At 44.9% G+C, this 24993-nt stretch overlaps 6 protein-coding genes and 2 non-coding genes across 12 annotated transcripts in view; 6 read left to right on the plus strand and 2 right to left on the minus strand.

The window, feature by feature from the left end:
- LOC4576494 (potassium voltage-gated channel subfamily KQT member 5) overlaps positions 1-14573 on the minus strand; it is a 263147-nt gene extending 248574 nt beyond the window's left edge. For 3 of the 4 annotated variants that reach the window (XM_061644921.1, XM_061644920.1, XM_061644918.1), the window contains exon 1: positions 13657-14573. The gene's annotated coding sequence lies outside the window, so the exon portion shown is untranslated. The remainder of the gene's footprint in view (positions 1-13656) is intronic. The other variant, XM_061644922.1, reaches the window with a different exon arrangement.
- On the plus strand, positions 189-18037 carry LOC3290147 (zwei Ig domain protein zig-8). Its single transcript, XM_061644928.1, has 6 exons — positions 189-1514; positions 13109-13501; positions 17050-17175; positions 17246-17391; positions 17497-17656; positions 17765-18037. Exons 1-6 carry the CDS (start codon positions 1487-1489, stop codon positions 17887-17889), a joined length of 978 nt encoding a protein of 325 aa, XP_061500912.1. The 5' UTR covers positions 189-1486; the 3' UTR covers positions 17890-18037.
- Trnav-aac (transfer RNA valine (anticodon AAC)) lies at positions 7119-7191 on the plus strand. Its single transcript has one exon. It is a non-coding gene; the product is annotated as a tRNA-Val (tRNA).
- Positions 7644-7715, plus strand: Trnah-gug (transfer RNA histidin (anticodon GUG)). Its single transcript has one exon. It is a non-coding gene; the product is annotated as a tRNA-His (tRNA).
- Positions 18038-19252: 1215 nt separating the features above from the next.
- LOC1276959 (adenosine 5'-monophosphoramidase HINT1) lies at positions 19253-20071 on the plus strand. Its single transcript, XM_316373.5, has 2 exons — positions 19253-19628; positions 19715-20071. Exons 1-2 carry the CDS (start codon positions 19515-19517, stop codon positions 19982-19984), a joined length of 384 nt encoding a protein of 127 aa, XP_316373.4. The 5' UTR covers positions 19253-19514; the 3' UTR covers positions 19985-20071.
- A 2-nt stretch (positions 20072-20073) lies between these two features.
- Positions 20074-21480, minus strand: LOC1276960 (rab-like protein 3). Of its 2 annotated transcripts, none has more exons than XM_061663795.1 (3): positions 21346-21480; positions 20556-20917; positions 20074-20476 (listed from the first exon to the last, which is right to left on the minus strand). In XM_061663795.1, exons 1-3 carry the CDS (start codon positions 21389-21391, stop codon positions 20108-20110), a joined length of 777 nt encoding a protein of 258 aa, XP_061519779.1. In that variant the 5' UTR covers positions 21392-21480; the 3' UTR covers positions 20074-20107. The 2 variants fall into 2 exon arrangements, with proteins under 2 accessions (XP_061519779.1, XP_316374.4); XM_316374.5 differs by having other exon boundaries at positions 20074-20491.
- On the plus strand, positions 21374-23449 carry LOC1276961 (general transcription factor IIE subunit 1). The gene is made up of 3 exons (XM_557018.4): positions 21374-21513; positions 21947-22637; positions 22710-23449. Exons 2-3 carry the CDS (start codon positions 21991-21993, stop codon positions 23365-23367), a joined length of 1305 nt encoding a protein of 434 aa, XP_557018.3. The 5' UTR covers positions 21374-21513; positions 21947-21990; the 3' UTR covers positions 23368-23449.
- A 91-nt stretch (positions 23450-23540) lies between these two features.
- On the plus strand, positions 23541-24983 carry LOC5666903 (proline-rich protein PRCC). Its single transcript, XM_001688799.2, has one exon. It carries the CDS (start codon positions 23661-23663, stop codon positions 24891-24893), a length of 1233 nt encoding a protein of 410 aa, XP_001688851.1. The 5' UTR covers positions 23541-23660; the 3' UTR covers positions 24894-24983.
- Positions 24984-24993: the final 10 nt, after the last annotated feature.

Genomic DNA, 24993 nt, shown 5'->3' on the forward strand with positions numbered 1-24993 from the left:
AGCGCGCATCAGTCTTCGGGACGGTACTCGAGCACCGCATGCCAAGCTATATTTAGTGCACAAACGTCAAAAACGGGCGCACCAGAGAGAGAGATCTAAAGAGAGCTAAAGAGAGCGAGTTTTTTTTTTTCTTTATTCGCCAGCGCCAAATCATCGCTTGGCAGGATCACGGGATCGTACGGGCGCGATCATAGGCCGGGTCCAGTATCGAGAACGAGCTCGACGGTGTCAGTTCATCGTCAGCGGTGAGACAAACACGCCCGAGATAGCGAGAGAAAATAAAGGGGCACAGTGTAAGGACACGAGCGCAACAACAAGTGGAACGAAGTCTGTGCAAAGCAGTGGTGAAGGTTTGCAGCTCCACACGCTTCCATCGTTCGACCGTTACTGGGTGTTAATGAGCATCCTCCCGTTACCTTTCATCGCCCAAAGGAACATCGTGTTCAATCGCCATGTTTGTCTTCAATTAAGTGCCCCGATGCAAAGTTTGTGCGCGTAAATTTGTGTTCCCATTGCCAACTGTACCCATCCCGTTCGGACAGCAGTTCGGCAGTTCATCCAACTAGTTATCAACCTTCACGGAAAGTCGGATATGGCTCGTAACCTAGTTTTACCTCCTTACATAACTACTTCTTTCCCACTATTCCCGTGCCTCTAAAAGGAGTCCAAGTGCAAGGACGTGTGGCAAAAGTTTAGCGTGCCGTTGATTGCCGCTGACAGAGTAAAGTGACTCGCCGACACACTTACTTACACTACGCCCCACTGCTGATAAGCCTAGCGAGTGATAATGTTCTAGAGTTTCGTGTTTTCCGCTGCATCGTTTGTTCGTGCCAGTGCACCGTCTATCTAATTATGTGTCAATTAATTAATTACCCCACACTTAGCCAGTAAACAAAAACAACGTGTGAAACGTGTGTTGCTTCGGTGGAAATGCCAGTCCCAGCGGGTCGGGCTGGTCAGTGCAGTGCATATACCAGTGTGCATACAGGCTCCCAGTCGTGCTAGTGCTAGTGTAACTGCAATTTGTGCAAAAGTGTCGTGCCGTATCGTACTACACCCGCATAGGCCGCGTGACTTACGGTCAAGTTGTATACGGGATCGTCCCAAGAGGAGCCCCGTGCAACCATTAACTCTCGAAACACGAGAGCATTTTCGGCGAAACCGCGACAGTAGCGACAAGAGAGTGGGCCATTTTCACAGCATTTAATACCAATTTAACGTGTGTAAGCGTGTGCGTGTGTCTGTGCTTTTGGATGGAAATTCAACGTGAAAATTATGTGACCATGTGAAATAATTGCTCACGGGCCAGTGCCACGGGATCAACGATAATCACCAAAGCGGATCGTACGTTGACGCAACCACTCTTTCATATGATCTGTGGCGACTGTGGGAGTGCTGTGTGTGTGTATGTGCGGGACCGAAAAAGAGACCTAGGAAGCTTCTCGTTTTATTATATTTAACACCTGCCGCACTAAATGAGCACGTGATGCTTATTATACTGCTCTGCATTTTCGGTGAGTTTACGACGACCTAGCAAAAAAAGGGACGCTTTTCTTTTGGTTTTTAGTGAAGTATGATGGGGAGTGAGATTAAAATAGACTTCCCCAAATTAAGCTAGGTAAACGCGCAGTACCATTGATTGCAGCATAAAAACACAATGATTTCACCACAAGATAGCAAAGTGATCGGGTTTTGTTGTTTTCAATGATTTTGTTTCGCCTGATAAGCATCCAGTGTTCCAGTAAACTTCGCCCTATTTCTCACAGCAAGTAGGAAAGGGCCCATATCGAAGCTAGAATGCTCTAAGCTGGCTTGACATATCGTTCGCTGTTTCCTTATGGATGGCGTCATCGCCGTCACAACTGCATGCCACATCACTCAACGCAGCAACAACTCAATAAACGCTATAATTGACTGAACCACAACGGTGATCAAGCACAAGTATCAGGCTGTAATGATAGCGGCACTGACCGAGTGTTGCGCTCAATGCTAATGGTGTGCGGGCGAAATGATCAATCAAGTACTATCACTAATCGGACAGTGCAGTATATATGATGGATGGAACATTTAAATTTTTCCACTCGTTTGACCGGTTCAATCGTTTTGAATCATTTCTTATCTTGGCGGGGGGGAGCGATTTTTTACACCAGATGTTTACACCGGTCTTCGTCAACAGGGACAATATTGCGTCAATTGTCTAGTCGCTAACGCATTTAAAGCTAATTTTCACCTATTTGTCGGTCAAAACTTCACATGATAAAGCAATGCGTCCACCGCTAAGTGAGGAGATTCGCATCATAAAAATCATTTCCAGTATTTTTTTTATGAAACACTTCGTGCGCGTAAAACAGTCAAACTTAAGTGATACAAACGATTTGAAGCTAAGTTCCTGTTCAAGATGATTGATTGTTGATGTTTTATTCTATAAAAATGATTTCAGCAATATCTTTCTCAAATGCTAAGAATTACAAATTACTGAGAATCACTTCTTCTTCTTCTTCTTCTTTTGGCTCAACAACCTTTGTCGGTCAAGGCCTGGCTGTACCACTTGTGGGCTTGGCTTTCAGTGACTTATTGATCCCCCCATAGCAGGATAGTCAGTCCTACGTATGGCGGCACGGTTCATTTGGGGGCTTGAACCCATGACGGGCATGTTGTTAAGTCGTACTAGTTGACGACTGTACTACGAGACCGGCTAAAGAATCACTACAGGCTGTAGAATCACTACAATCTCCAAATAAAGACATTCTTGAATAGATCTAATTCATTCTTTAATCGATGTAATTCATTCTTTAATACATCTAATATCCAATTCTTCTACGGCACTTGACATCTCCATGACCATTAAATGGGTAACTTCTCTTCTTTATATTAGTTAACACCAGTGCTGCAAAATGTCACTGTCGATGTCATAAAAAAATCTGACTGAAACAAAATCCATATCAACGTCACGTACTCAATTGTGATAATCAGAGATGATACTCAGAACGGTTGGTGTGACTAATACATGCTCATGACATGTTTGCGACCATCGCTTGGTCTGTCACTATTTCACGACTTTTTGCTGTGATTAATTTTGCAAAATGTCACTGACATAGTCATGACAAATTCCGGCTGAAACAATATCAGCTTCACGAGCTCTACTGTGATGTACAGAGGCGAGCCTCAAACAGTTGGTGCGACCATCACATGCTTGGTGACATTGTGTGCAACCAACTCTTGGTCAGTCACTTGGTCGTGACATTTTCAGTCGGTGATCATCGCGATGGTCATGGGAGATATGCGGTGCGTGTGAGTGGTTCCAAGAAACAAAATGAGCATGTTTTCTCGCTCTGTTTGACCCGACAGATAATCAAAACAGATAGAGGGAGAAAGCATGCTCATTTTGTTGCTAGAGCCCACGCGCCAAGTATATTCCAGTAATGTCGTGATTATCGCCGACAAAAATGTCGTGACCAAGTGAGTGACCAAGAGTTGGGTGCTACACTAAAAGTCACCATTAATTCTCCAACTGTTTGAGTATCGTCACTGATCATCTCAGTTGTGTACGTGATCTGATTTGAGCTTCGTTTCAGTCATGAGTGTTGATGACTGAAACAGTGGCATTTGGCAGCACGGTTCACAGCCAGAAAAAATCATGATTATGCTTGCGCCGGCATTAAGCTAAGCTTGTCAGTCAGAGTATCGCGTTGGACTCAAGAATTAACATGTCCTCATGTCATTCAGCAAGTCATGACGCACTTTTTTTGACTATCAGCAAAGCTACCACGGTTATGTTCATTGTTTTCGTTGGTGAAAATCTTGTGATACTCATGACATTTTGCAGCACTGGTTAACACTGTGTTACACCCTATCCGACTAAACTTGTAACGAGATTTGAACTCATTATGGACATGTTCGTAGATCGTATGACTAAACAACATCTGGGCCCTGCTTAATGTGATTCCAAGTTCATCCATCGAAATGATCGAATACACTTCTCACACAAACAGACAGATTTTTCAGTAGACATTGTCCGTTAAGATATGTCAGTAATCATCAAACTACAGCGTAGGAGCGGCTTTTTGTTGCCTAGATGGCGAATCATTTCTCTAAGTACATTTCATAGAGCCATCACATCATTGGGTGTGAAAATCTAGAAGTATTTTTAAGGAGTTTCGCGCTTTTGCCGACCGCTGGGAATTTTTAACATATTTTAACAATCCATTTCACACTGATTTATTAAGTACCTTCATCTAACTCCAATTAACAACAAAATCTAATTCGAAATTCAAGCCCATCCATTCAGGTGCAACGTTAAACCGAATCATAATGCACCATTATTTACCGTTTCGCGAGCAATTTTGACCTCGCATGCACCAAATATCACACATTTTAATTAGTCGAATTACATCCCAATTTCACTTTCCCCGCTCACGACACACACACCCCCGGACAGTGCAATTGACACGCCACCGCACAGTGCACACCAAATTTATACCTTAAAACGCACCTACAAAAACTGGAAGCCCCACAGACTGTCGGTATGGCCCTCCTGATGCCGAAACCAGCTCATTAAATCAATCAGTCATCTACTATCTCCCAGCCCACACAACACCACGAACCACAGCAACGGAACGGAAAAGCACATAAATGTAATACAACCGAGCGGCCGCCCTCCCGCAACCCGCGCGCTGTATGTGGTTTTGAAAGCAAATTTATGTACAGGCAACATGAAGCCACATAAATCTGTTCACACCCCGCCGGGGAAGGGTCTGGAAAAGTGTCCTCCGGAGTGCGCCAGCAAACGAACAGGCAAGCGCCACCAGTTTTGCGACTGCGATGCGTTTAATCCCATCACGTGGTCGAGCACCGGAGCACGCGTTTCCATTACGGGGTGCAATTTTGGCTCTTAATATGGTGCCCCCACTCTTGTACATCCTTCGTCGCAACCCAATATCACCAATCCCCGCCCGTTCCCAGGCGCCCAAAACACTTGAGCGCAATAAAAATGAAATTTCAACACCGAAACCGCAGCACCGCCTGGGATTGGGTGCAGCAGCAGCGTAAGGAGCGAAATTCCCTAAGGGGAAGCTATTTTCGATTGTGATTTTACAAAAACGTGACTTAATCATCAGCTGCCAGCGCTGGTGCTTTTCACACCACGCACAAGAACCACGGCACATGCGGGGAAAGCGTAAGAGGAGGTATTCGTGATCGCATTCCGAAAGGGTGCGATCACACGGACCTCAATTGCCTTTCATGATGTTGTCCCATTTTGATGCTATTTCCTTTCGACTGTCCACTTCACCCATCGGCGTGCCCCATCGGCTGAGCATTGAACAATACAATCTCACCAAATTAAAGTGGCCATGTTTGTTGCTTTTGTTCTCGTAATCATAACAAGGCAACGGAAAAAAAACGGCTAAAATGACTTTTGGCTTATTGCGTCACAGAAGAGATTGAAGTGTAAATAAGGCTTTTTTCTAGAGTTTGGAAACAAGATATAAATTGAAAAAAATGAGAAGAAACCTTCACAACATTATACGCAAGTTTGCAAAAAAAGCAAACAGGTTGTTTTTCCTCCTTTAAGGACTTCCTTTGCCATAGAAAACATGTAGCGGCGTGACGCTACAGCGGGAAAAAAGGGGAACCAAAAAATCTTAGTTATTTCACAAAACAAGCCGCCACGCCGTCACCACCGTCAGTAAAAACACTTTCAATCAACCTGAAGTGTTGGTATTTTTCAACGGAAAAAAACACACCCAACGATACCTTACGGTAGAAATTGATGCAAAAATAACAAGCGCAAAACGTAAAACAACCATTTAATTCAGTTCCCTCAAACACACGGATCTATGTGGGTGGAAGGATTTTGGGGGGGGGGGGGGAAGGTGGGTTTCGACATTCGAACACCACCGGCCAGCGCATGGGGCTGCGCATTGTTTCTAGTGCTCCTTACCCAACGTGTTACCGTGCTGTGGTCAGCTCGACTTGTTGTTTTGACGAAACCCCACCAAAATAGTCTTCCACCGTGCGTTCCCAATCTTGACGAATTTTCGAGTGATTTCGCACGAATTGTGTGGCAACGTACACACCTAACACCACCACCACGCGATGAAGGGAAGCAACGCAGTTCGATCCAATACAATTACGCCATCACGCGGTCAGGCAAAAAGTCACCGCCTAGTGAAGATTAATGATGCTCGCGTCCGAATGGGACGTTGTTTGGGACACCGCGAAAGGGACATCCCGCAAACACCCAAAAACCAATGATAGCGATCGTGAGAGTGCGTGTTAGCGAACGTCGCCGGGAGCAAGCGTAAAAAACAGGCAGATAAAAAAATCATATATCATTACTAACCATCCGTGCGCGAGTGAGCACACAAAACACCCTAAACGTCGTGTAGGGCGGTGTGTACCGATGATCACCCACTTTAACTTACCCGTAAATCATACGGGCGCTATTTATGCTTCTATAAAAGTGTATATCAAAACCCGACTAGAAACAAGCGTTCCTTTCCTTGCTAGAGTGACAGTGCTAGTGAATGTTGCGCTCTATCAGCGTTTCAGACGCAAACTAACCGTGTATGACGCATACACATCGGATCGACCAGGAAGGCAGGCGAGAGTAGATACAATCAGGGCCAGGTGCAGGTTCTGGGTTGGGTTGATTGACGCGTTGGCGCTACCCAGCTGCATGTGACCCTTGGTGGTGGCAAGCAGTAGCAGTTGGCTTACGCGAAACAAACAAACGCGCTGCTGTTGGCAAATGCAGTTCGTGCATGACAATACAACACCCAGCTGTATGGTATTTTGTACGTACGGGAATAGTACTAGGTGTCGGTGGTGATTTGACGCTCAAAATCGCTAACACACCTTGCACTGTGTACTGAGCGTATAGCAGTGGATTGGTGCGATTTATGAAGTTCCACCATTGGAAGGCAGCGAGTTATGAACCAAAATCAGCAATTTTATGCATGGTTTAAGCTTTTTTTAACATATAAGTCTACTCAAATGATAGGAAAATGATACTTTTACTCCTATCAACAATTTTTATCATTATTCTATATCATATTATTCATTTGCCTTCAAAAATATGTAGCTCAAGGACCGAATCTTAAAGCCACATTTCAACTGTTTCCGTGGTGTAGTGGTTATCACATCCGCCTAACACGCGGAAGGCCCCCGGTTCGATCCCGGGCGGAAACAAACATAAGAATCTCAACTATGAATGTTAGCGATTGTGTATCAATTTTTCCACTTCTCATAGCATAATCGATTTTATGTTACTTCTTATGTCGCTTTGCAAAAGATATAATTTATCCAAGTAAAGAGTTTGATGATTTCTGAGCTCTTTTTTGATGAGTTAATGATAACCTTATTACTCAAATGAAATTATTTTAATGCCTAAATTAATTGTGATTTACCAACCAACCAACCAACGTTAAATGAACACTCCATAGCAGCAAAGACCTCTTTGGTGCATTCACTTTATCGCGTTTTGCTTTTGGCAAGGGCGTATGCGCTTCTTGCTGTGAATCGTTCGCTGTACTTTCACCTCAACTAAATCGTGATCGTGTGGCTCGATTTCAACCCATTTTTGATGCGGTTGAGCACACAAAATAACGTTGAATTGCTAACAGTTTAACAAAACATCTGCAGCCGTGATCGTCTAGTGGTTAGGACCCTACGTTGTGGCCGTAGTAACCCAGGTTCGAATCCTGGTCACGGCATCGGCTACTGTTGTGACTATCAGTCATGAGTGTTTTCTGGATGTAAAACTATATTTTGTTTGTTTATTGCTCCCAAATTACATCCAAGAGATAAAGAGGCACAAATTACACGGTTAGTAATACGAATTGTGATATCTTCATATACATACATAAAATTCTAGCATCTAATTGCACATTGGAAATTAAATTCCCAAATTAAATGAAACAGAAATAACTTGCTGATTGCCTGCACGATTCTTGCTAAGTGATTAACCTTATAATTATAACCTCAGGCTTCAATCAAAATGTTCCCATTCATAATAGGTATTGTGCTACTTTTGACACTACTCAAGGTCTACAGTTCGCTAAGTAGTTTGCATGGTGATTGATTAATTCAATTTGAATAAACCACAAGAATGGTAAATAGGCTCTGCTGTGAAATTCATCACTTACGACGAGGCTGATATAAGGTAAATTGATGGGAATTATAGCCAGCTTCAACCTTTCTGGTGCCGCAGAAATACATTACAGGGTTACATTGTTTTTTTTATCTGCAACACTTCAACCATTCGTGCAAAAGCTCAAGCGTCGCCTTTAACAGTACGCATTTAACCTCAATTAATCGACCTCAGCATCCAATGTCACGTAGAAGAGACCGAACCGAAGCCCCGAATTTCACCTCACCAGTCTGGGTACACCGTGAAAACATGCCATTGTTTCGTTACAAAGCACAACAATGCCTTTAATTAATTTACTTTAACCCCGGTTACCACGCGCGCGTATCTCGCTCAGCAGCAACGTGGTGCCGTGGCGCCGCTGGAACACAAATCCCTATCGCTTGTGGAGGATTCCGTACCCGTAAGCGCCGGGCTACGCGTGGAAGAAAATGGATTGCCATAAATTTTCCGAAACGCACGCAGCAGCAGCCAAAAACCGCACGCACCGCGACGGTCGGTGACAGTTTCATGACTATTGCCGCACGCAGACCTGTGCCTCCGAGACGTGGGCAAACAAGCGTTTAAACTTCCCGCAGTGGATGTTTGCGTCGTGCGTGCGTGCGTTTGTGCCAGTATGTGTTTAACCCCATCGACCCATATCAATAAAACGCGCAAGCTGGAAATCAGGATGTGTTTGAGTGTGCATTTCGTCTGTTGGTTGCGGACGTGAGTTTGTTTTACACCTTGGCAATCCTTGGGAGGATTTTGTTTTGCGGATCGGATTCGCAGTACGCATTGAGCCATGCGAGGTGCCAGACTTTATTGGTAGGTAGAAACAATAGAGGTGAGATTTGTCACAGGTTGTATACGGTAAGCCAATTTGTTGTAGGCTTTAAAGGATCCAAAAGGCTTTAAGAAATGTGCGATGGAAAAGCTTGTGAGGACTTTACAAAAGCGGCAATATTTTCCCAATCCTACAGAACTCATGATTTTTTTTTTCATAAAAGATCTTTTCCAATGTTTGCTAACCAATCAAATTCAATAATTTCAATGTTTACTGGGACACTTAAAACATATCGGACATGCCTGGAAATATGATATACAAACACAAAAACAAGCCTTCTTCATATTTATTAATTATAAATAACTGTAATTGCCAACCGGTCTGAGTTTTCTATCAATTCTACTAAAGCATCAATTCTACTAAATTTACAACTTCTACAAATTCTACTAAATTTGCTACGCTAATTCCTACACTATTTCCTAAGATATTTCCTATGCTATTTCTTACGCTAATTCCTACACTATTCCTACGCTGCACATTTACTACACGTTATGGTTTGTCGACTGCAGCTGTAATTGTATCGATTCCAATCTCGAACCGAATTCCAAAGACAAACCGGGTATCGGGTTCAAATATCGTTCCGAATCCTAATCCGAAACAGTTCCAGGTTGACTGATTCAGAAAATAAATGAAATCAGGAGCTTGGTTCATGAGCAGTTCAAGGACTGGTACAGGTTCATGATCGGTTTCAAAACAGATATGAGTTCGTGATAGGTTCCACCAACGGTATGGGTTCATTAACGGTACTAAGACCAGTATGGGTTCATTATCGGTACTAAGACCGGTATGGGTTCATGATCGGTTCCAGGGCCGATATGGCTTCATGATCGGTGTCCGATATGGTCGGAGGACCGGTATGGATTCATGATAGGTATCAGTTCCGGTATGGGTTCATTATATGTTCCAAGACCGGTTGTGGTTCATGACAGGTTCAAGGTATGTGTTCAGTGTTAGTTCCAGTACCGGTATGGGTTTATGGTCGGTTCCAAAACAGGAATGGTTTCCTCCTTATGTTGCAGGACAGGTATGAGTTCATAATCAGTTCATGGACTAGTATGGGTTTATGATCGGTTCCTGGACCGGTATAGGTTCAGTATCAAGTCCCATACCGGCATTCGGTCATGTGCAGTTTTGAACCAGAATAGGTGATGTATTGGTGTCAGGACCAGTATAGCTTTGGTTTTGGTTTTAGATCTCTTAAGGCATCATCATAAGTACCTCATTTGCCATTAATTTCGACGTAATCTGTAGTGCAACAAGGATGTCAGAAAGTCAATTGCACAGCCCTGTAACCTGGCAAAATTAACTAGTTTTCGCAAAACAATCAAAAGTGTTCTGATTGTCTCGAAACGATTTATTGATAATTCCTCTCGTTTTCTCATAATTTGAGATAAATCAATTGAAAATATTAATTATTATTAGAAAGCAAGCACACAAATAAGATAAATGTTTCAAATGCCTAAACTAAACCCACAATTAGTACCAAAATTTGCGTAGATGACTGTTTACAGACAGTTGCCAGAGACGAATAGAGACTATCAGTTACCAATTACGGTGTATATTCAAACATTTACAAAAGATACAAAAACACTATCTAAATGAAGAATGATCACTCTTTATTGCAACAAATACTTGCATCTTTTTGGTCGATCAGTTCAACATAAATTCTCTTGAAACAAAATACATACATTTGAATTTATTTTTCGAGACCTCGATCTATTAAGACCTGCAGTTACTTGCTCAAAGGATCAAGTCAACCAAGCGTGGTATTATAAAAACCCACAACGAGATAAAATTCCGTCACCTTGTCATATTACACGCACTCAACCACAGTTTAAGCAAACCGAACAACACAAACCAACGAGCCAGTTTGCAAAGAAAATTCCACCACCGGGCGGAAGTGACAGCGGGTGAAACGCTGCGTAGATATTATATTTCGCACCAGGGCCGCATTACCGTTAAAGCTAACGAGCTGCAATCACAATCACTTCGAGCACATGGTGGCGAGACACCCATACTAAGCTCAAACTGGTTCACGATTCGTATTCGTTTGATAATGCTTATTAGAAAACAGGAAGAAAAAGCGTGTCACCGCAAATGTACAATCACGCGGAGGATGTGATCCAACAATGCAAGAAATTTCACGCTAATAAATTTGGGTTAAAAATAGAACATTACGATACGATGTCTGCCTGTTTTTTTTTTTTTGCAGTTGAAGATGGTTACTTTCTCTCTTTGCTGTAGCATATTTCTGTACCAGCTGCACAAGCAGCGATGCGACGACACGGCGGGTATGAAATAAATGTTTCATACACACTGATTAGACGGAGCGGCGGGGTTCGGGCTTAAAATAGACACCCATTAGACCTGCCGTGCCGCGGCGATCAAACGGCAAACTTGATGGTTTAAGACATCGGTTACAACAACAACAACAACGCCAACAACAAAAGGGCCAACAAACACACACACACGCCTAAACGAAGAAAGAGCACAACAAACAACCCGAACTGCTTAATGTGCGTAAAATATGCGTCTGTCTGCCCTTTGTCTCCATCCGGACCACTCCAATCTCCTCCGCCAGAGGTGCGCCACAACGCGAAGATGTTTCGGTAATTGGTTCTATCCGATGACCGGGAACCGGGACCGACCGACCGACATGCCAAGATGGATGGGACGCAGCAATACGCAACTCTTGTGAACTATGCCGTCTTACTTTTTAAGGCACGGCGCACACACACAGTGTCGGGAGCGCGAGTTAACACACCATTAAAATGCACGGGACCGTCAAATTAAACAACTCCCTGTTGCGTGCTTCACTGCCTTTGCCCACCTTCCCCCACCTTCGTGTGCTCAGGTTTTTTACACCTGAGTGCAATTTCGAAGGTTTCTGTTCCCATTCCCACTCTCTGTGCTGAGTGTGCAGTGTGAGTGTTAAAAGTCAAATGTTTAATCTCTAGTTACCGGCACCCCATTATTCTTTGCCGTAGCGGATGCTTGACAGCAACCTTGATCGCGCTACGTCTGTCTGCTCTGCTGCGAGTTGGATGAGTGGTTGCAATCTTAAGAGAAGAGTTAGTAATTGAAACTAGTTAGACGGAGCAGCATCATGCGTTGCTAAGGCAACTCAAGCAACGACCTGCACTACAATTGTGATTTCAAGTAGCGTAGTAATCAAGTAGCATCTCTTCTCTATTGGAGGACATTAGACACCGGTTGATGAAGAGTACATCAAAGATATTTCGCACATTTAGGTTCAAAGGCATTTTGCCATAACATCAAAATATATTTGGTTTAAATGACTTGTGACAAATATGTGTAAATATTGTAATTTGTGGCCTTAAATGCCATTAAAGATATTCATCCGTATGCTGTATGCTAAGAAAATTATGAATCCATCTTGTTTATTCTTCTTATATTGCACAACAGTTATAGTCGGTGAAGACCTGCCTAAGCCACAGATGTAATTTGCTATCTGTGCCCGATTTATATAACTAAAACAGAAGGCTGGCAGGTCAATCCAAACGAGATTTTTGAACCCATACGCAGCGTATTATAAGGTTGACGTATATAGGCTAAGGTTTTATTGAATTATTGGGACCTAATTTGTTATCAAGCTTACATTAACAACAGTATATTTAAAGACTAATGCATTATTTTCTGTTCTGAGGAGAAGAACGTTGTAGAATAAAAAGCTTATGAAACACCGTCTATTACCGTCAAAAATAAATAAAAAATAATACAATTTCAATTATTAGTTTAATTATTATTTTTGGTGATACTAGACTGTTTTTGGGTGAAAATTGAATAAGAATGATGATGGTTTGCTGTATTTCTTTAAAACGAATTTCATTCAATTTCATTTCATTTCATCATCTGGATAATTTCGCTTTATCTCAATACGACTCATCTATGCTTACAACAAATCAACAGTAAGGAGTATTTACTGTTTTACTTTACATCTTTATTGGAAATACCTTGAAAAGGAACAAACTCTTTACCCGCCCTTAAAAAACCCATCCCAAACTCTAGCTGCTCAGAAAGTACTAACAATCACGCATCAATAACCTAATTGCAAGCGATTTCAAGAAATATAATTGTCAAAATTCCACCTCTCTCTCCTCCCCTCTCCGCAGGCACCACCAATGCCTGGTACGAAACGGGCCCCTGGAGCACGTCCACCCGGCGCTACTACGCCACCGCGGACCACCAGTGGGCCGAACCGCAGTTCGATCTGAGCGTTTCCCGCAACGTGACGGTGCGGGAAGGCGAAACCGCATTCCTTACGTGCCGGGTGGAAAATCTGGCCAAGTACAGCATCTCCTGGGTGCGCCATCATGATCTGCACATACTGGCCATCAACGCGGACACGTTCACGTCGGACGAGCGGTTTCAGGCGCTGTACAACGACCAGACGGCCGAGTGGACGCTGAAGCTGAGACGGACGCGCCGGAAGGACACCGACATCTACGAGTGCCAGATATCGACCATGCCGGTGAAGAGCCTGCAGCTCTACCTGATTGTGCTCGGTAGGTTGGGTCCCCCTGTCGGTTAGCCAACACGCAAACATAGATCATGCTGCGTACTGTCTAGCCAGTTAGGCATGAACTGTTGCGTAAAGCATCAATCGGCCGTATAATTTATCGTAATTGCTGTTTTCAGCTATTTGTTTTTATTCAATTACCTTTGTAAATTGGGGCCACCCTTCCTGCGGTACACAGAGGAAATGGGGGGGAAGGACGCTGCAGGGAGCGAATCGATTCGTGACGCTTTCCGGATGCACACTGGCGCTAAAAAGGGCCAACGGGTTCATGTGTGTGTGCGTGTGGGATTCATAAATAAACACTTGACACTCGACACTAAATTACGGCGATTGGACACACACTAGACACTAGACATGATCGTTGCAAATCGTTAGACACTGGCAGGGCCACACACAGACACAGCTAGACGGAACATTGCCGGGCGCCAAACTTCCGCTGGCACACAAGCCACAGAAACGTGCGTGCAGATTCGCTACAATTTTCAGCAAAAAAAACAGCCTCAAATTAAATTGAAATGTGTTGTGTGCGTACTCTCGTCCGTCAGCGCGAGTTGGAAAACTCCTTCGAAACTGCACGAAACTCCACGGTACACTTGCAACTGATGCGAACATCATCCATCACACTCGACCCGGCCTGCCCTGATCATTCTCCTCTCTGTCAGCCATAAACTGTACACTTATTGCAAACACAATCGGGCGCGTTATTTGGTTTAACGTTTTCACCTAACAAACGGACACATTTGCACATTACGCCGTCTACGGCCGGCCCTTGGAGGTTTGCGAGATCATCAATAAACAGGCCTCCGGGGCTTCGAACTGGCCCGAGCAAATGGACGCAAGCCGTAGAAGTTTGTAAACAAACGGCAACGAAACGGTATGCGTTTGTCCGCTCCCCCGGGGAAACGTTGCATCTTAATGCATTTCGTGAAGGCAAATGCTAGCGAAACTGGAGCGAAATGTAAAACGGAACGTATTTTTAAATGATTAAATGCACGGAAGAAAGGCAAACTACTGCTGGTCACTATATTCACTGTATCAACAGGCGCGATTAGACTTTACAAAGACGCTTGACGCGCGTTCAGTGGTCGGCAAGTGGTTACAAAAAGTTTTTGTTTTTTTACAATTTTAAATAAAAGTTGAATTAATGTCGCATAAATGCCCTTAAAAATTATCAATCTCTCAGGCAGTAATGCGACTTTTTTTGTACATAATTTTACACACAATTGCGCGTTTGACGACCACTGACAGCAAGCCTATTTGTCAACGTCAAATAGTAATCATTCAAGTGCTGTTGACATTCGATTTCGCGATCGGTCTTGAGAAGTGCGCAACAGATACAGGTCTGTTGCGCCAGCAGTGTGTAATTTAGACAAGCGGAATACATTTCAAGACTACTGTTGAACGTGGCCCCGGCGGTAAGCAAGATAAGAAACAAAACCAAAGAATAGGTTGATAAATACTAAGATCCTGCAGCGAATACTTTTACGAACTGATGTCAGTTTTATTCTTGACCTGTCTAACCTGTCGGACGAGTTGGATTTGTGTGTTTTTGAAAACTTCCATTTGAGCGCAAATCTTCACCTTAAGGTATAAAAAACAATGGTTCGTTTACTATTTTCCACTTGAAAACTATTTGATGTACATGTGACGGTATTCACACTACATAAGTTGTTCAATAGAATGACCAACCATGTGATATTGTCGTTTGAAAAAGGCGCATCTCGTATTGGAAGCGAACCTCAGGCCCATGCATCGTATAATACCGTGTTTTAGCGTGCATAACGACCCCCTTTTAGGTCCAAAATACTTATATTAGGTCAAATTCATGCAAAGGAACCACTTAAACATGAGGACAAACACTAAAGTTGCTCATAAAATATCAAAATAATACGAAGGTAGTATGACCTTCCATTCACAGGTAATAGAAGAAAGAAAAATTTGAATCAAATTGGTGTAAATGAACAATTTTTGAATTGTTATTATTGAATTTGGTAACATTGAAGTAAAGACTAAAGTTTTTTACGATCAATACTGACAAGGAATTTCTCAACAAGAATTTGTAGAATTGCCTCGAGATTGGATCTGTTTGTGAGAATTATAAATGAAAATTCCTGCTATAAAATAATAAGCAAAGATTTGTCTTTATTAATCGATCCAAAGCACTCATTCTGCGTTTACTGGAATCGGTAGATCCTATGAATAAAATAACGAGACTACAATTATAAAATGCCTTCCGCCTTCCTGAATATCTTGTATGGTCGAAAGATAAACAGGAATCCTAGAAGTGTATCCAATTTCCAACCAATTCACCTGAAACCTTAAATCAATTCTAATTAAGTACAAATACCTCAGCAAAGGTAACAGATTTCCCCACCCCCCAAAAGTGATGGTGCAAATGTAACAAAATGCGTTCCGAAGTTCCAATCATGATTATTTTAAGAACCATTCGTTTCGAAACGGTTGTAAATTCTAGCTAGTCGTACAAACTTACAACGATTACACGTGCTAATTGACGTCAATGCAGATCCGGAATAGGACATTTCAGCACAATAAGCGTGACGTGCTGACGCTAGGGTGGAATTAGCCGCCCTTTTCTCTGTTAAATTTATCAATCACAAAGTTAGAATCTCCCACGAGGCAGCATGGCAACAAGGTGTTTAACATGGAATGATCCTATTCGGCGTGTAGTTGTTTACGTGTGCTAAAAGGGACTAGAAGGGACTGGCAGCGACTACTATGGAGTGCGCCGTCAACACTGTTGGACAAACAAAACCACTCAACCTCAAACACCTAACAGTGCCGTGTCATTTATAATGCAATACCGCCCCACCCCCTGTTCGATCTCGAGACACTTTATTTTGACACACGCAGCTTTATAAATGTGCTGTTCGGGCTTATTAAACGGTTAATTTACATCGCCGTTGACACATGCGGATAAAACCGCACGCTCTCCTCCGGTACGTTAGGTTAGGGGCAATCAAATAAACAAAACAAAAAAAGGAAAACCGTTGATATGTTTTAGCAGAAACCCACCCACACAAATGATGATGAAGGCAGTGACAAAGATTCTAACATTTTGCTCTGCTCACACACTGTGTCGGTTGTGCATCGGAAGCATTAAATCACCTTCTAAAAATCGTCACTCCAATAAATTATGCCTCATTTAATGTTTCACCAGACCAATCGAGTCTGTCAGCGTTTAGCTGCGCCATCCGCCTGCTCCCCGGAGAGATGGGACAAGATTGTGACCATCGCACCACGCTTTTCATTCCAAAAACCGACGCGGAAAGTGTGCCACGTTTCGCTTCGTACTTAATTTATTTTTAATTTCTTTAATTTGGACAACTAACGACCTGGCGGGATGACAAATGGTTTTCGCAAACATTGAATTTGGCCCCCGTGACTGGAGCAAACCGTGAACCGATCGATCATCTCAGAACATGCCTGGGATGGAAATAAAAGAAAAAAACATAATCATTATCATAAATCTGACTCTTTTTCTTATTTAATTTATTTCCGTCTCTGCTTTAACAGATGAGTCGCAGCTTGTTCGACGGCAGGACGACATACTTTACGACATTCCGCCATCCTCCGGTGAACAATTGGAGGGCAAAGCGGCGGGAGATGCCTACAATCGGATGTACGCAGATCGAGTGAACGGTATGATGCTTTGGCCGGAATGAAGAAAAGCTACATTAATCAATTATTAATCAATAATGCACTATTGCAGACTATCACTTTCTAACGACAACCACCCAAATCCTCGAGGGAACGATCGTGTACGGCTACAAGGGACAGAACGTCAATCTCACCTGCATCGTTAACCACAACTACGACCGGCGGCCGAGCCACATCGTGTGGTACCATCAAAAGGATGTGCGTATACCGCTGTCCCGCTCTCTGTCTGCCTCCGGGTGCACCCAGTTGTCCAACCCTGCAAACCCTAGCTAATGCTGCCCCTGCCTTTCCCTTTTTTTGCAGATCGTTGCCTACGAGTCGCTGCGAAAGCGTGGCCGATCCTCCCTGAACAGCATCACCTCGTACCATCTGATACGGAGCGCCGAGTTCGATGACGCTGGCAACTACACCTGCGCCCCGGAGCTGTACCCGAGCGCCAGCACGATTGTCCACATACTAGACGGTAGGTGGGACGGGGGCCGCGACGTTCGCTGGCGCCAGTGCGTTGGGGCTATTTTTAATGCGCTCGCCGTTGCTCGCTCTTTACCCGCTCTTCTCGTTGCGTTTGCAGGTGAGGAAGCGCAAGAGCTGAGCAGCTCCAACCGGGGACCGTGGCTTAGCGCGCTGACGAAGCTGCTGTACGGTACGCTGGTGCCGCTGAGTGTGCTGTACAATCATCGCGACCGGATGAGTTAGTACGATGCGAATGGTGATTGGAAGACCATTTGGGGGATGATGATTGGGTGGGAGAAGGAGAACCATTTTGTACATAATGTAAATAAATAACAACAAACGAACAAACTCACGACGAAACAATGCAGGTGCGATGGTTATTATTGATTAATTTTGGGTGTTTATAAATGTCTGCCTCAAGTATATGTTTTTAAGTAATATGGTTGAGAAAATTTTAGTAATAATACCGTCTTTTATAGTAAACTATTCAAAAACAGAACGTATTTGACACTAAGGATATTTGCTATATAAGCTGTATAAGCAGTATATTGTCTACTAGTTCATAAAAGTTATGAAGCTATATTATGATTGCAAAACATAGCTCCAATAAAAGTAAGTTGTACAATTGTGATACATCCTTTTGTTTTTCTCATTAAAAGGAGATATAAACGCTCGGCTATTAGCTAAAGGTGGCGTCAAAATGGTCCTCAAAAACGATATTTTTGAAGCAATGCGGTCCACGAAGTGAAAAGTTTGAAGACCCTTGCTATGTTGCACTGTTTAATAAGAAAAGAGAGATTATTTTCCCATATCATGTTTCTTTGTTGAAAGGCACATTTGTACAATTATTGGACGAAAATGGCTGCACAATCTTTTTGACTGTCTCATCAAGTGAAAAATGATGTAAAATATTTAAATAAAACTATGCCCAAAATGCCATTAATAGGGGTTGTTTCCTCCAGTCGCATTCGATGGTTATTATTACTAACACGTTGGGAAATGAAATCGTAGAATTAGTTTTTGTACTGAAAATGTAATAATTTTGCATAAATTAGTAGCTCAGTTTTAAAGGATAGTTCTTTTTTCATCAGAAAGGTTTTTGTAATGAAGGATCTGGTGGTCCTCACCAGGATAGCAGGTCTTCAACCACTAGGCGTCTCCTCCACTAGCAAGTCACGTAGCAGTAAAAATGCAAAAGAAAATCCGTCAAAGCCAATTCACATTTATTCACATCACACACTCGAAATGCTCTTAAAAACTGGAAGCAATATATGTATAAAATTTATTTAAATTAATATTTCAAAATGTTTACCAAAAGATAGTGGCGTGGATAAATGTTTCAAATAAGAATTTTAGTTCATTAAATTAGATTCAAATTGTGAATATTAAATGACAAATTAAGTAGAAAAGTTCAATTTCTCTATAAAACTAGAAAAAAATGTTTAAATCGACCTATATTTTGTATCATAACGGTCAGTTTTAAAAATTTGAATTTAAAATTTTGCTTATCCACGGATAATCCGATAATGCTCGCATCCTGCCCCGGTTAAGCGAAGGGGGTATTTGACATACTCGTGTCAAATTGTCTTTCAAAATGATTTAGCTAAGTTTACACGTTCCACCACTGTGCACTGCATAAAATTGGGGGAAAAATTATAATTTCCTTGAAAAACTTAAATTGAAAACATCTAAAAATTTATTCAATCTTAACAAAATGTTTATTTCATAATTCAAACAAAGTTTCTTATCGCTGAGCTCATAAAAATCAATATGACATTACAATTCCTTCACACACGTGTAAGCATATCTGCACTCAACCTGATCCCTTGCTCCGCCCGGTGCATGTTGTTTTATTTCACCCGGAAAAAATGTCGGATGAAGTAGCGAAAGCGCAGGCAGCAGATGCCTCAGCAAACGATACCATTTTTGGGAAGATTCTACGCAAAGAAATTCCCTGCACGTTCATCTACGAGGATGATAAGGTAAGTGGTGTTTTTGTTTTGCTCGAGATTAGCATATTATAGAACCTGTTCTGACTTTCCATTTCTTCCCCGGCTCTTTGCTGCAGTGTGTTGCATTTAACGACGTCGCTCCGCAAGCACCGGTACACTTCCTCGTGATTCCGCGCAAGACCATTCCGCAGCTATCGAAAGCGACGGAAGAGGACGAAGCGCTGCTCGGACATTTGATGCTCGTTGGCAAGAAGGTGGCCGCCGAGCAAGGCATGGAGGAAGGGTTCCGTGTCGTCATCAACGACGGCAAGAACGGTGCCCAGTCGGTTTACCATCTGCATCTGCACTTCCTCGGCGGACGGCAGATGAAGTGGCCGCCGGGCTAAAGCGATGTGCTGCTGCACGTACGCTGAGATAAGAGTGTTTGTTTTTTTTTTGCAAATATCGAATAAAAAGACAACAGGGAACGGAAATGTTATGGAAATAAGGCTTAACATTTATTTACTATATCACGATAAGCTTTCAGTCACTGGATTAGCGTTGAGATAACTAAACGTGGAGCTTTGCTGCCCTGCCGTTTGCTGCGCCAGTGGGAATGATCCGAACGGTCCCGCCATGGTGGAACTGTAGCTGGTGGCGTACTTCCTGCCCGTGTCGCGGTTGTGATACTTCCGCTCAATCACTTTGTCGAAAAATCGGGCCAACTTCACGGCATCGGTCGTTCCCGCGGCCAGCGAGCGGGATTCGTGACAGTTCAGACAGATCTCGTCCGCTCCACACTGTTCCGCAATGCTGCCGGCGGACGTACGGGTTTGAATTTTCTGCTTGTGCCCTTCGTCCAGCATGTCCAGCTTCGTGCCGATCACCAATATCGGGATCTGAGAAAGTTTAAACTAATCAATCGTTTAAGTCGCCCTTCGAATGGTGGAGAACGTGCCATCCGCTCCGACCCCATACCTGCGTCGAGCCGAGAAACTGTTCCGGATCCATATCGATCGCGTCGCCGCCCTTGAGCGCATCCTTGCCATCCTTGTTCAGTATTTCCGCCAGCCAACGTTGCAGATTCTCCTGGCTCTTCCGGTTGGTCAGATCGTGCACGAGGATGATGCCGTGCGTGGGGTTGTAAAAGACGCCGCGCGTGTTTTTGTGGCTGATCGAGCCGCCAACGTCCCACAGCTCGACGAAGAACGTGTTCTGGGCGGGCGTACCTTCTCTGTACTCGTGCAGCTTCACCTCCACCGAGCAACCGACCGTCCAGCCGGGCGATGTGAGCGGCTCATTGTTGGCGATCAGATGCGTGAGCGACGTTTTGCCAACTCCTGGGAGAGGAAAAGTAAATCGCACAAAGTGGGAAATTAGTTAATTGCAATTAAATTCACATCTTTTTAGCATAGCAAATAAGCAAAACAAAAACATATTGCGTTCATTTCGCGTTCGCATATTTTCGTACGCCCGCAGCGCACAGCTGTCAAAGTATAATAACAAAAACCAGTGATGCTAGACAAAACCGGCAATTCGTAGCAACCCGCAGCAACAGCAACAGCAACAAAAAATACACACACATCTCTCACTCTCGCTCGCGGCGGCTGGCAGCACTGCCACCATCGAAATGCCAATTTTCAATATGGCGCACCGTGCCGCGGCACGGCCCCAGTTCGGCTAGCGAGAAAGTGCGCTTTTGTTCCCGGTTGCACGCTGCCGCCGGTCACCAGACACGCTACAATAGACGCGCAATGTAACCCGTTACCGGAATCGCCCACTACCAGCACGCGAACTTTGTCGATAGCCGCCATACAGTGAAGTGAAAAAACGTGCCTGCACCGAACCTGGCCTTCGTGAAAACGCACAGCAAACTGAGCTGGGCAGCACACACAGTCATCGGGACGCGCTATATAGCCCTCCGCGTGCTTGACAGGTGCGTTCGAGTGTGTGTGCGTGTGGACGGGTTGGCAGTGCGGTGATTGGTATTGGTGGTGTATTGTTTGAGACGCGAGAAAGAGAACGGAACAGTGCGAGCGAAAGGAAGAGAGCATGCGTGAAAGAGATTGCAATTTGAGAGAAACCGTTTGTTTACATTCTGATGCGATGCTGCTGATAACTTTTTTTTGCAATTTTTTAGCGGAAATAATTCATTTTTAAAAATTGCAATTTGATCGAGTTATTTGTATTAAGTCAGTTATATTTTGAATATTACAAAAATGTCAAAAAGTACAAAAAATAAGTACAAATTTAAAATGGAGCAGATTTAGCGTCTTTCTTCAAAAGCGCATTCTTCACGTGTTTGCCCTTTAATTCAATTAACAAATCTTTAAACACCTTTCAAGCAGCATTTTTTTCTCATTTTCTAGGTACATCATACGCCAAAAAAAACCAACAACAAAAATAGCAAAAAATGGGTGACCAACGGTATGTGACGGAGATACCGAGCAGCCTGAAACAGCTGGCCCGGTTCGTGGTCCGCGGGTTCTACACGATCGAGGACGCGCTCGTCGTCGATATGCTGGTGCGGAATCCCTGCATGAAGGAGGACGACATCTGCGAGCTGCTCAAGTTCGAGCGCAAGATGCTGCGCGCCCGGATAGCGATACTGCGCAATGACAAATTTCTCCAGGTGCGGCTCAAGATGGAAACCGGGCCGGACGGGAAGGCGCAGAAGGTGAACTACTACTTCATCAACTACAAAACGTTCGTGAACGTGGTCAAGTACAAGCTGGACCATATGCGCAAGCGGATGGAGACGGAGGAGCGGGACGCGACGAGCCGGGCGAGCTTCAAGTGCTCCAACTGCAAAAAGACGTTCACCGATCTCGAGGCGGACCAGCTGTTCGACTTTGCGACGAGCGAGTTCCGCTGCACGTACTGTGGCAACACGGTGGACGAGGACAGTTCCGCGCTGCCGAAGAAAGACTCAAGACTGCTACTAGCCAAGTTTAACGAGCAGCTGCAGCCGCTGTACGATCTGCTGCGGCAGGTCGAGGGTATTAAGCTGGCGCCCGAAATACTAGAACCAGAACCAGTAGATATAGACACCATACGGGGGTACGTTGAGCAAACCAGCGAAACTCTTAACTGCACAGTGAAATTGATTACTTATCTTCTTTTTTGTCGCAGGATTGCTAAACCTTCCACCAAAGCACCGACGGAGCAATGGTCCGGCGAAGCCACCCGGTCCAGCGGGTTTGTCGTGGAGGAGACGCGGGTAGACATTACGATCGGGGATAGCGATACGATCGACACGGCGACGCAGCGCAAGGACCGGCCAGTCTGGATGACCGAATCGACCGTCATCTCGAACGACATGGACGACAACTCGGTCGACGCAATACTGGAGAAGGCGGCCTTTACCTCAACGCAGCCGCCCTCGGGTGGCGGTTCGGGCGCGGCGGGTACGAACAGCAGCACCGCCACGAACGTGATATCGAGCCGCAGCCGGAAGGATGCGGACGACATTATGTCGGTGCTGTTGCAGCACGAGAAGCAGAGCGCGAGCAGTGCGGCGAACGAGGCGGTGCGCGGTCTCGGCCAGAGCAACGACGGCGGTAACTCGAGTGATACGAGCGACGACGACCGGGACATCGAGAGTGCGGAGATACCGAGCGTGGAGATCATGGACTCGGCGTCCGACGATGACATGCCGACGGTAACGGTCGCCGGCAAGCCATACCCGCTGGATGAGATCAATGACACGCTGATAGCGGACATGACGCCGCAGGAAAAGGAAACCTACATCCAGGTGTACCAGGACCATTTCAGTCATATTTACGATTAAAAAAAAACAATTAGAATCATCAGAGAAATAAATGTTAAATTTGGAGCTAAGCGTGGGAAGAACAATCTCGCGCCACAAATTATTTGCTCGTTTTCTGCTCCATTTCCCGCCAGTTGGATGGCGCTCGTTGGTTTGCCTTTTTCTGAGAAAGACGTTTGATTTGACGTTTCTAACGTCAAAGCGTCGTAAAGTACGCAGCCAACAGGTTTATTTGTCCTGCAAAGTTTGTTTACGTATTTCACTCTCTCGGAAAAGCGATTAAAAAGCGGTAAAAATACACAAAATTACACACCATGTCCCTTGTGGCCTACGAATACAGCAGTGATGATGGCTCAGATCAAGAGGAACCGGAAGAAACTAAACAACCAGTGGCCAGTGCACCCGTCAAACAGAATGGCACTCCGAACGTTCCATCCAGCAGCACACAAAGCGCCACACTGGAAGATCAGGAGCCGGATGTCGATGAACTGCCGAAGCATAGCTTACACCTTCCAGCTCCCAAGCTCCTGAACGACCTAAGCATCGAGGAGGAGGATGACGAGTTCCTGCACAAGAAGGCCATCCCGGCCAACATTCCCGTACCGAAGCCGCCGCCCGCCAAGCCCAAGGTTCGCAACGGCAAGGTACAGATCACCATCCCCTCGATGAAGGACTTCGACGACGTCGAGACACGCGATGCGAAAAAGGAAAAGCCCATCATCGGTGCTGCAATGCCCAAAAAAACGACCAGCCTGCTAAGCATGCTGCCGAAGCCCAGAACGGCACTGTTTGACCCGAAACCGTCGCCCGCAGCATCCGGAAGCGCTCCAGCTAGTGCCACCTTCAGCAAGCGTCTCGTACCGGATTCCGTTGCCAATCGGCCCCGCAATGTCCCACTGAGTGCTCAAACCCAGTCCAACAGCCGACCAACCGGCGCAAAACCAGCCAAACCGGGAGCCGGATCATCCGCGCAACCACCGGACAACAGTGACGAGGAGGAAGAGGACGAGCAAATGGTGGATTTCTTCTCGTTCAACAAAGTCGATGAACTGCCCACCGTCAGCACGAACGAAATCAGTGCGATGGTGGCGAAAAAGGCAGCGAAAATCGCTGAAAACGTGCGGAAGTACACCGAGCCGGAAGAGCCGTCGGACGGTGGGGATACGAGCGGCGCCGCTAGCAGCGCGTACGATACGGCCCAGCCGCACCAGCCAGCGGAGGAGGATTTGGCGAGTGAAACTGCACTGGCCGCCCTGATCGGTGGCAATCGGGCCAAGCGTGCCCGGCTGGAGGAGGTCGATCTGATCGAAATCACGTCCGCGGACATCGTCCCGTCGAAGGAGGACTTTCTGCGGCGGCAGCTGCAGGACGAGACGGGCTACGTGCCGACCGGCCATCTCGTGGGCGACTGGACCTGCACCAGCAAGCGGAAATCGCACATCACCCAGCTGGCGAGCAAGGCGCAGGCCAACGCGCAGGAGCTCGAGGCAATGTGGGCCGCGAACCGGCAGTCCCGGCGCCAAACGCAGAGCAAGTACGGGTTTTGAGTGCCCCTGGAGGGGTGAATGTGCTAGTAGCGTTAGGCTGCTGATTGAGAAGTGTTTAAATAAATTAAAATGTCACCGTATCTCACAAAACGATTGCACA

Source organism: Anopheles gambiae, chromosome 2 (genome assembly GCF_943734735.2).
Source record: "Anopheles gambiae chromosome 2, idAnoGambNW_F1_1, whole genome shotgun sequence".
NCBI lineage: Eukaryota > Metazoa > Arthropoda > Insecta > Diptera > Culicidae > Anopheles > Anopheles gambiae.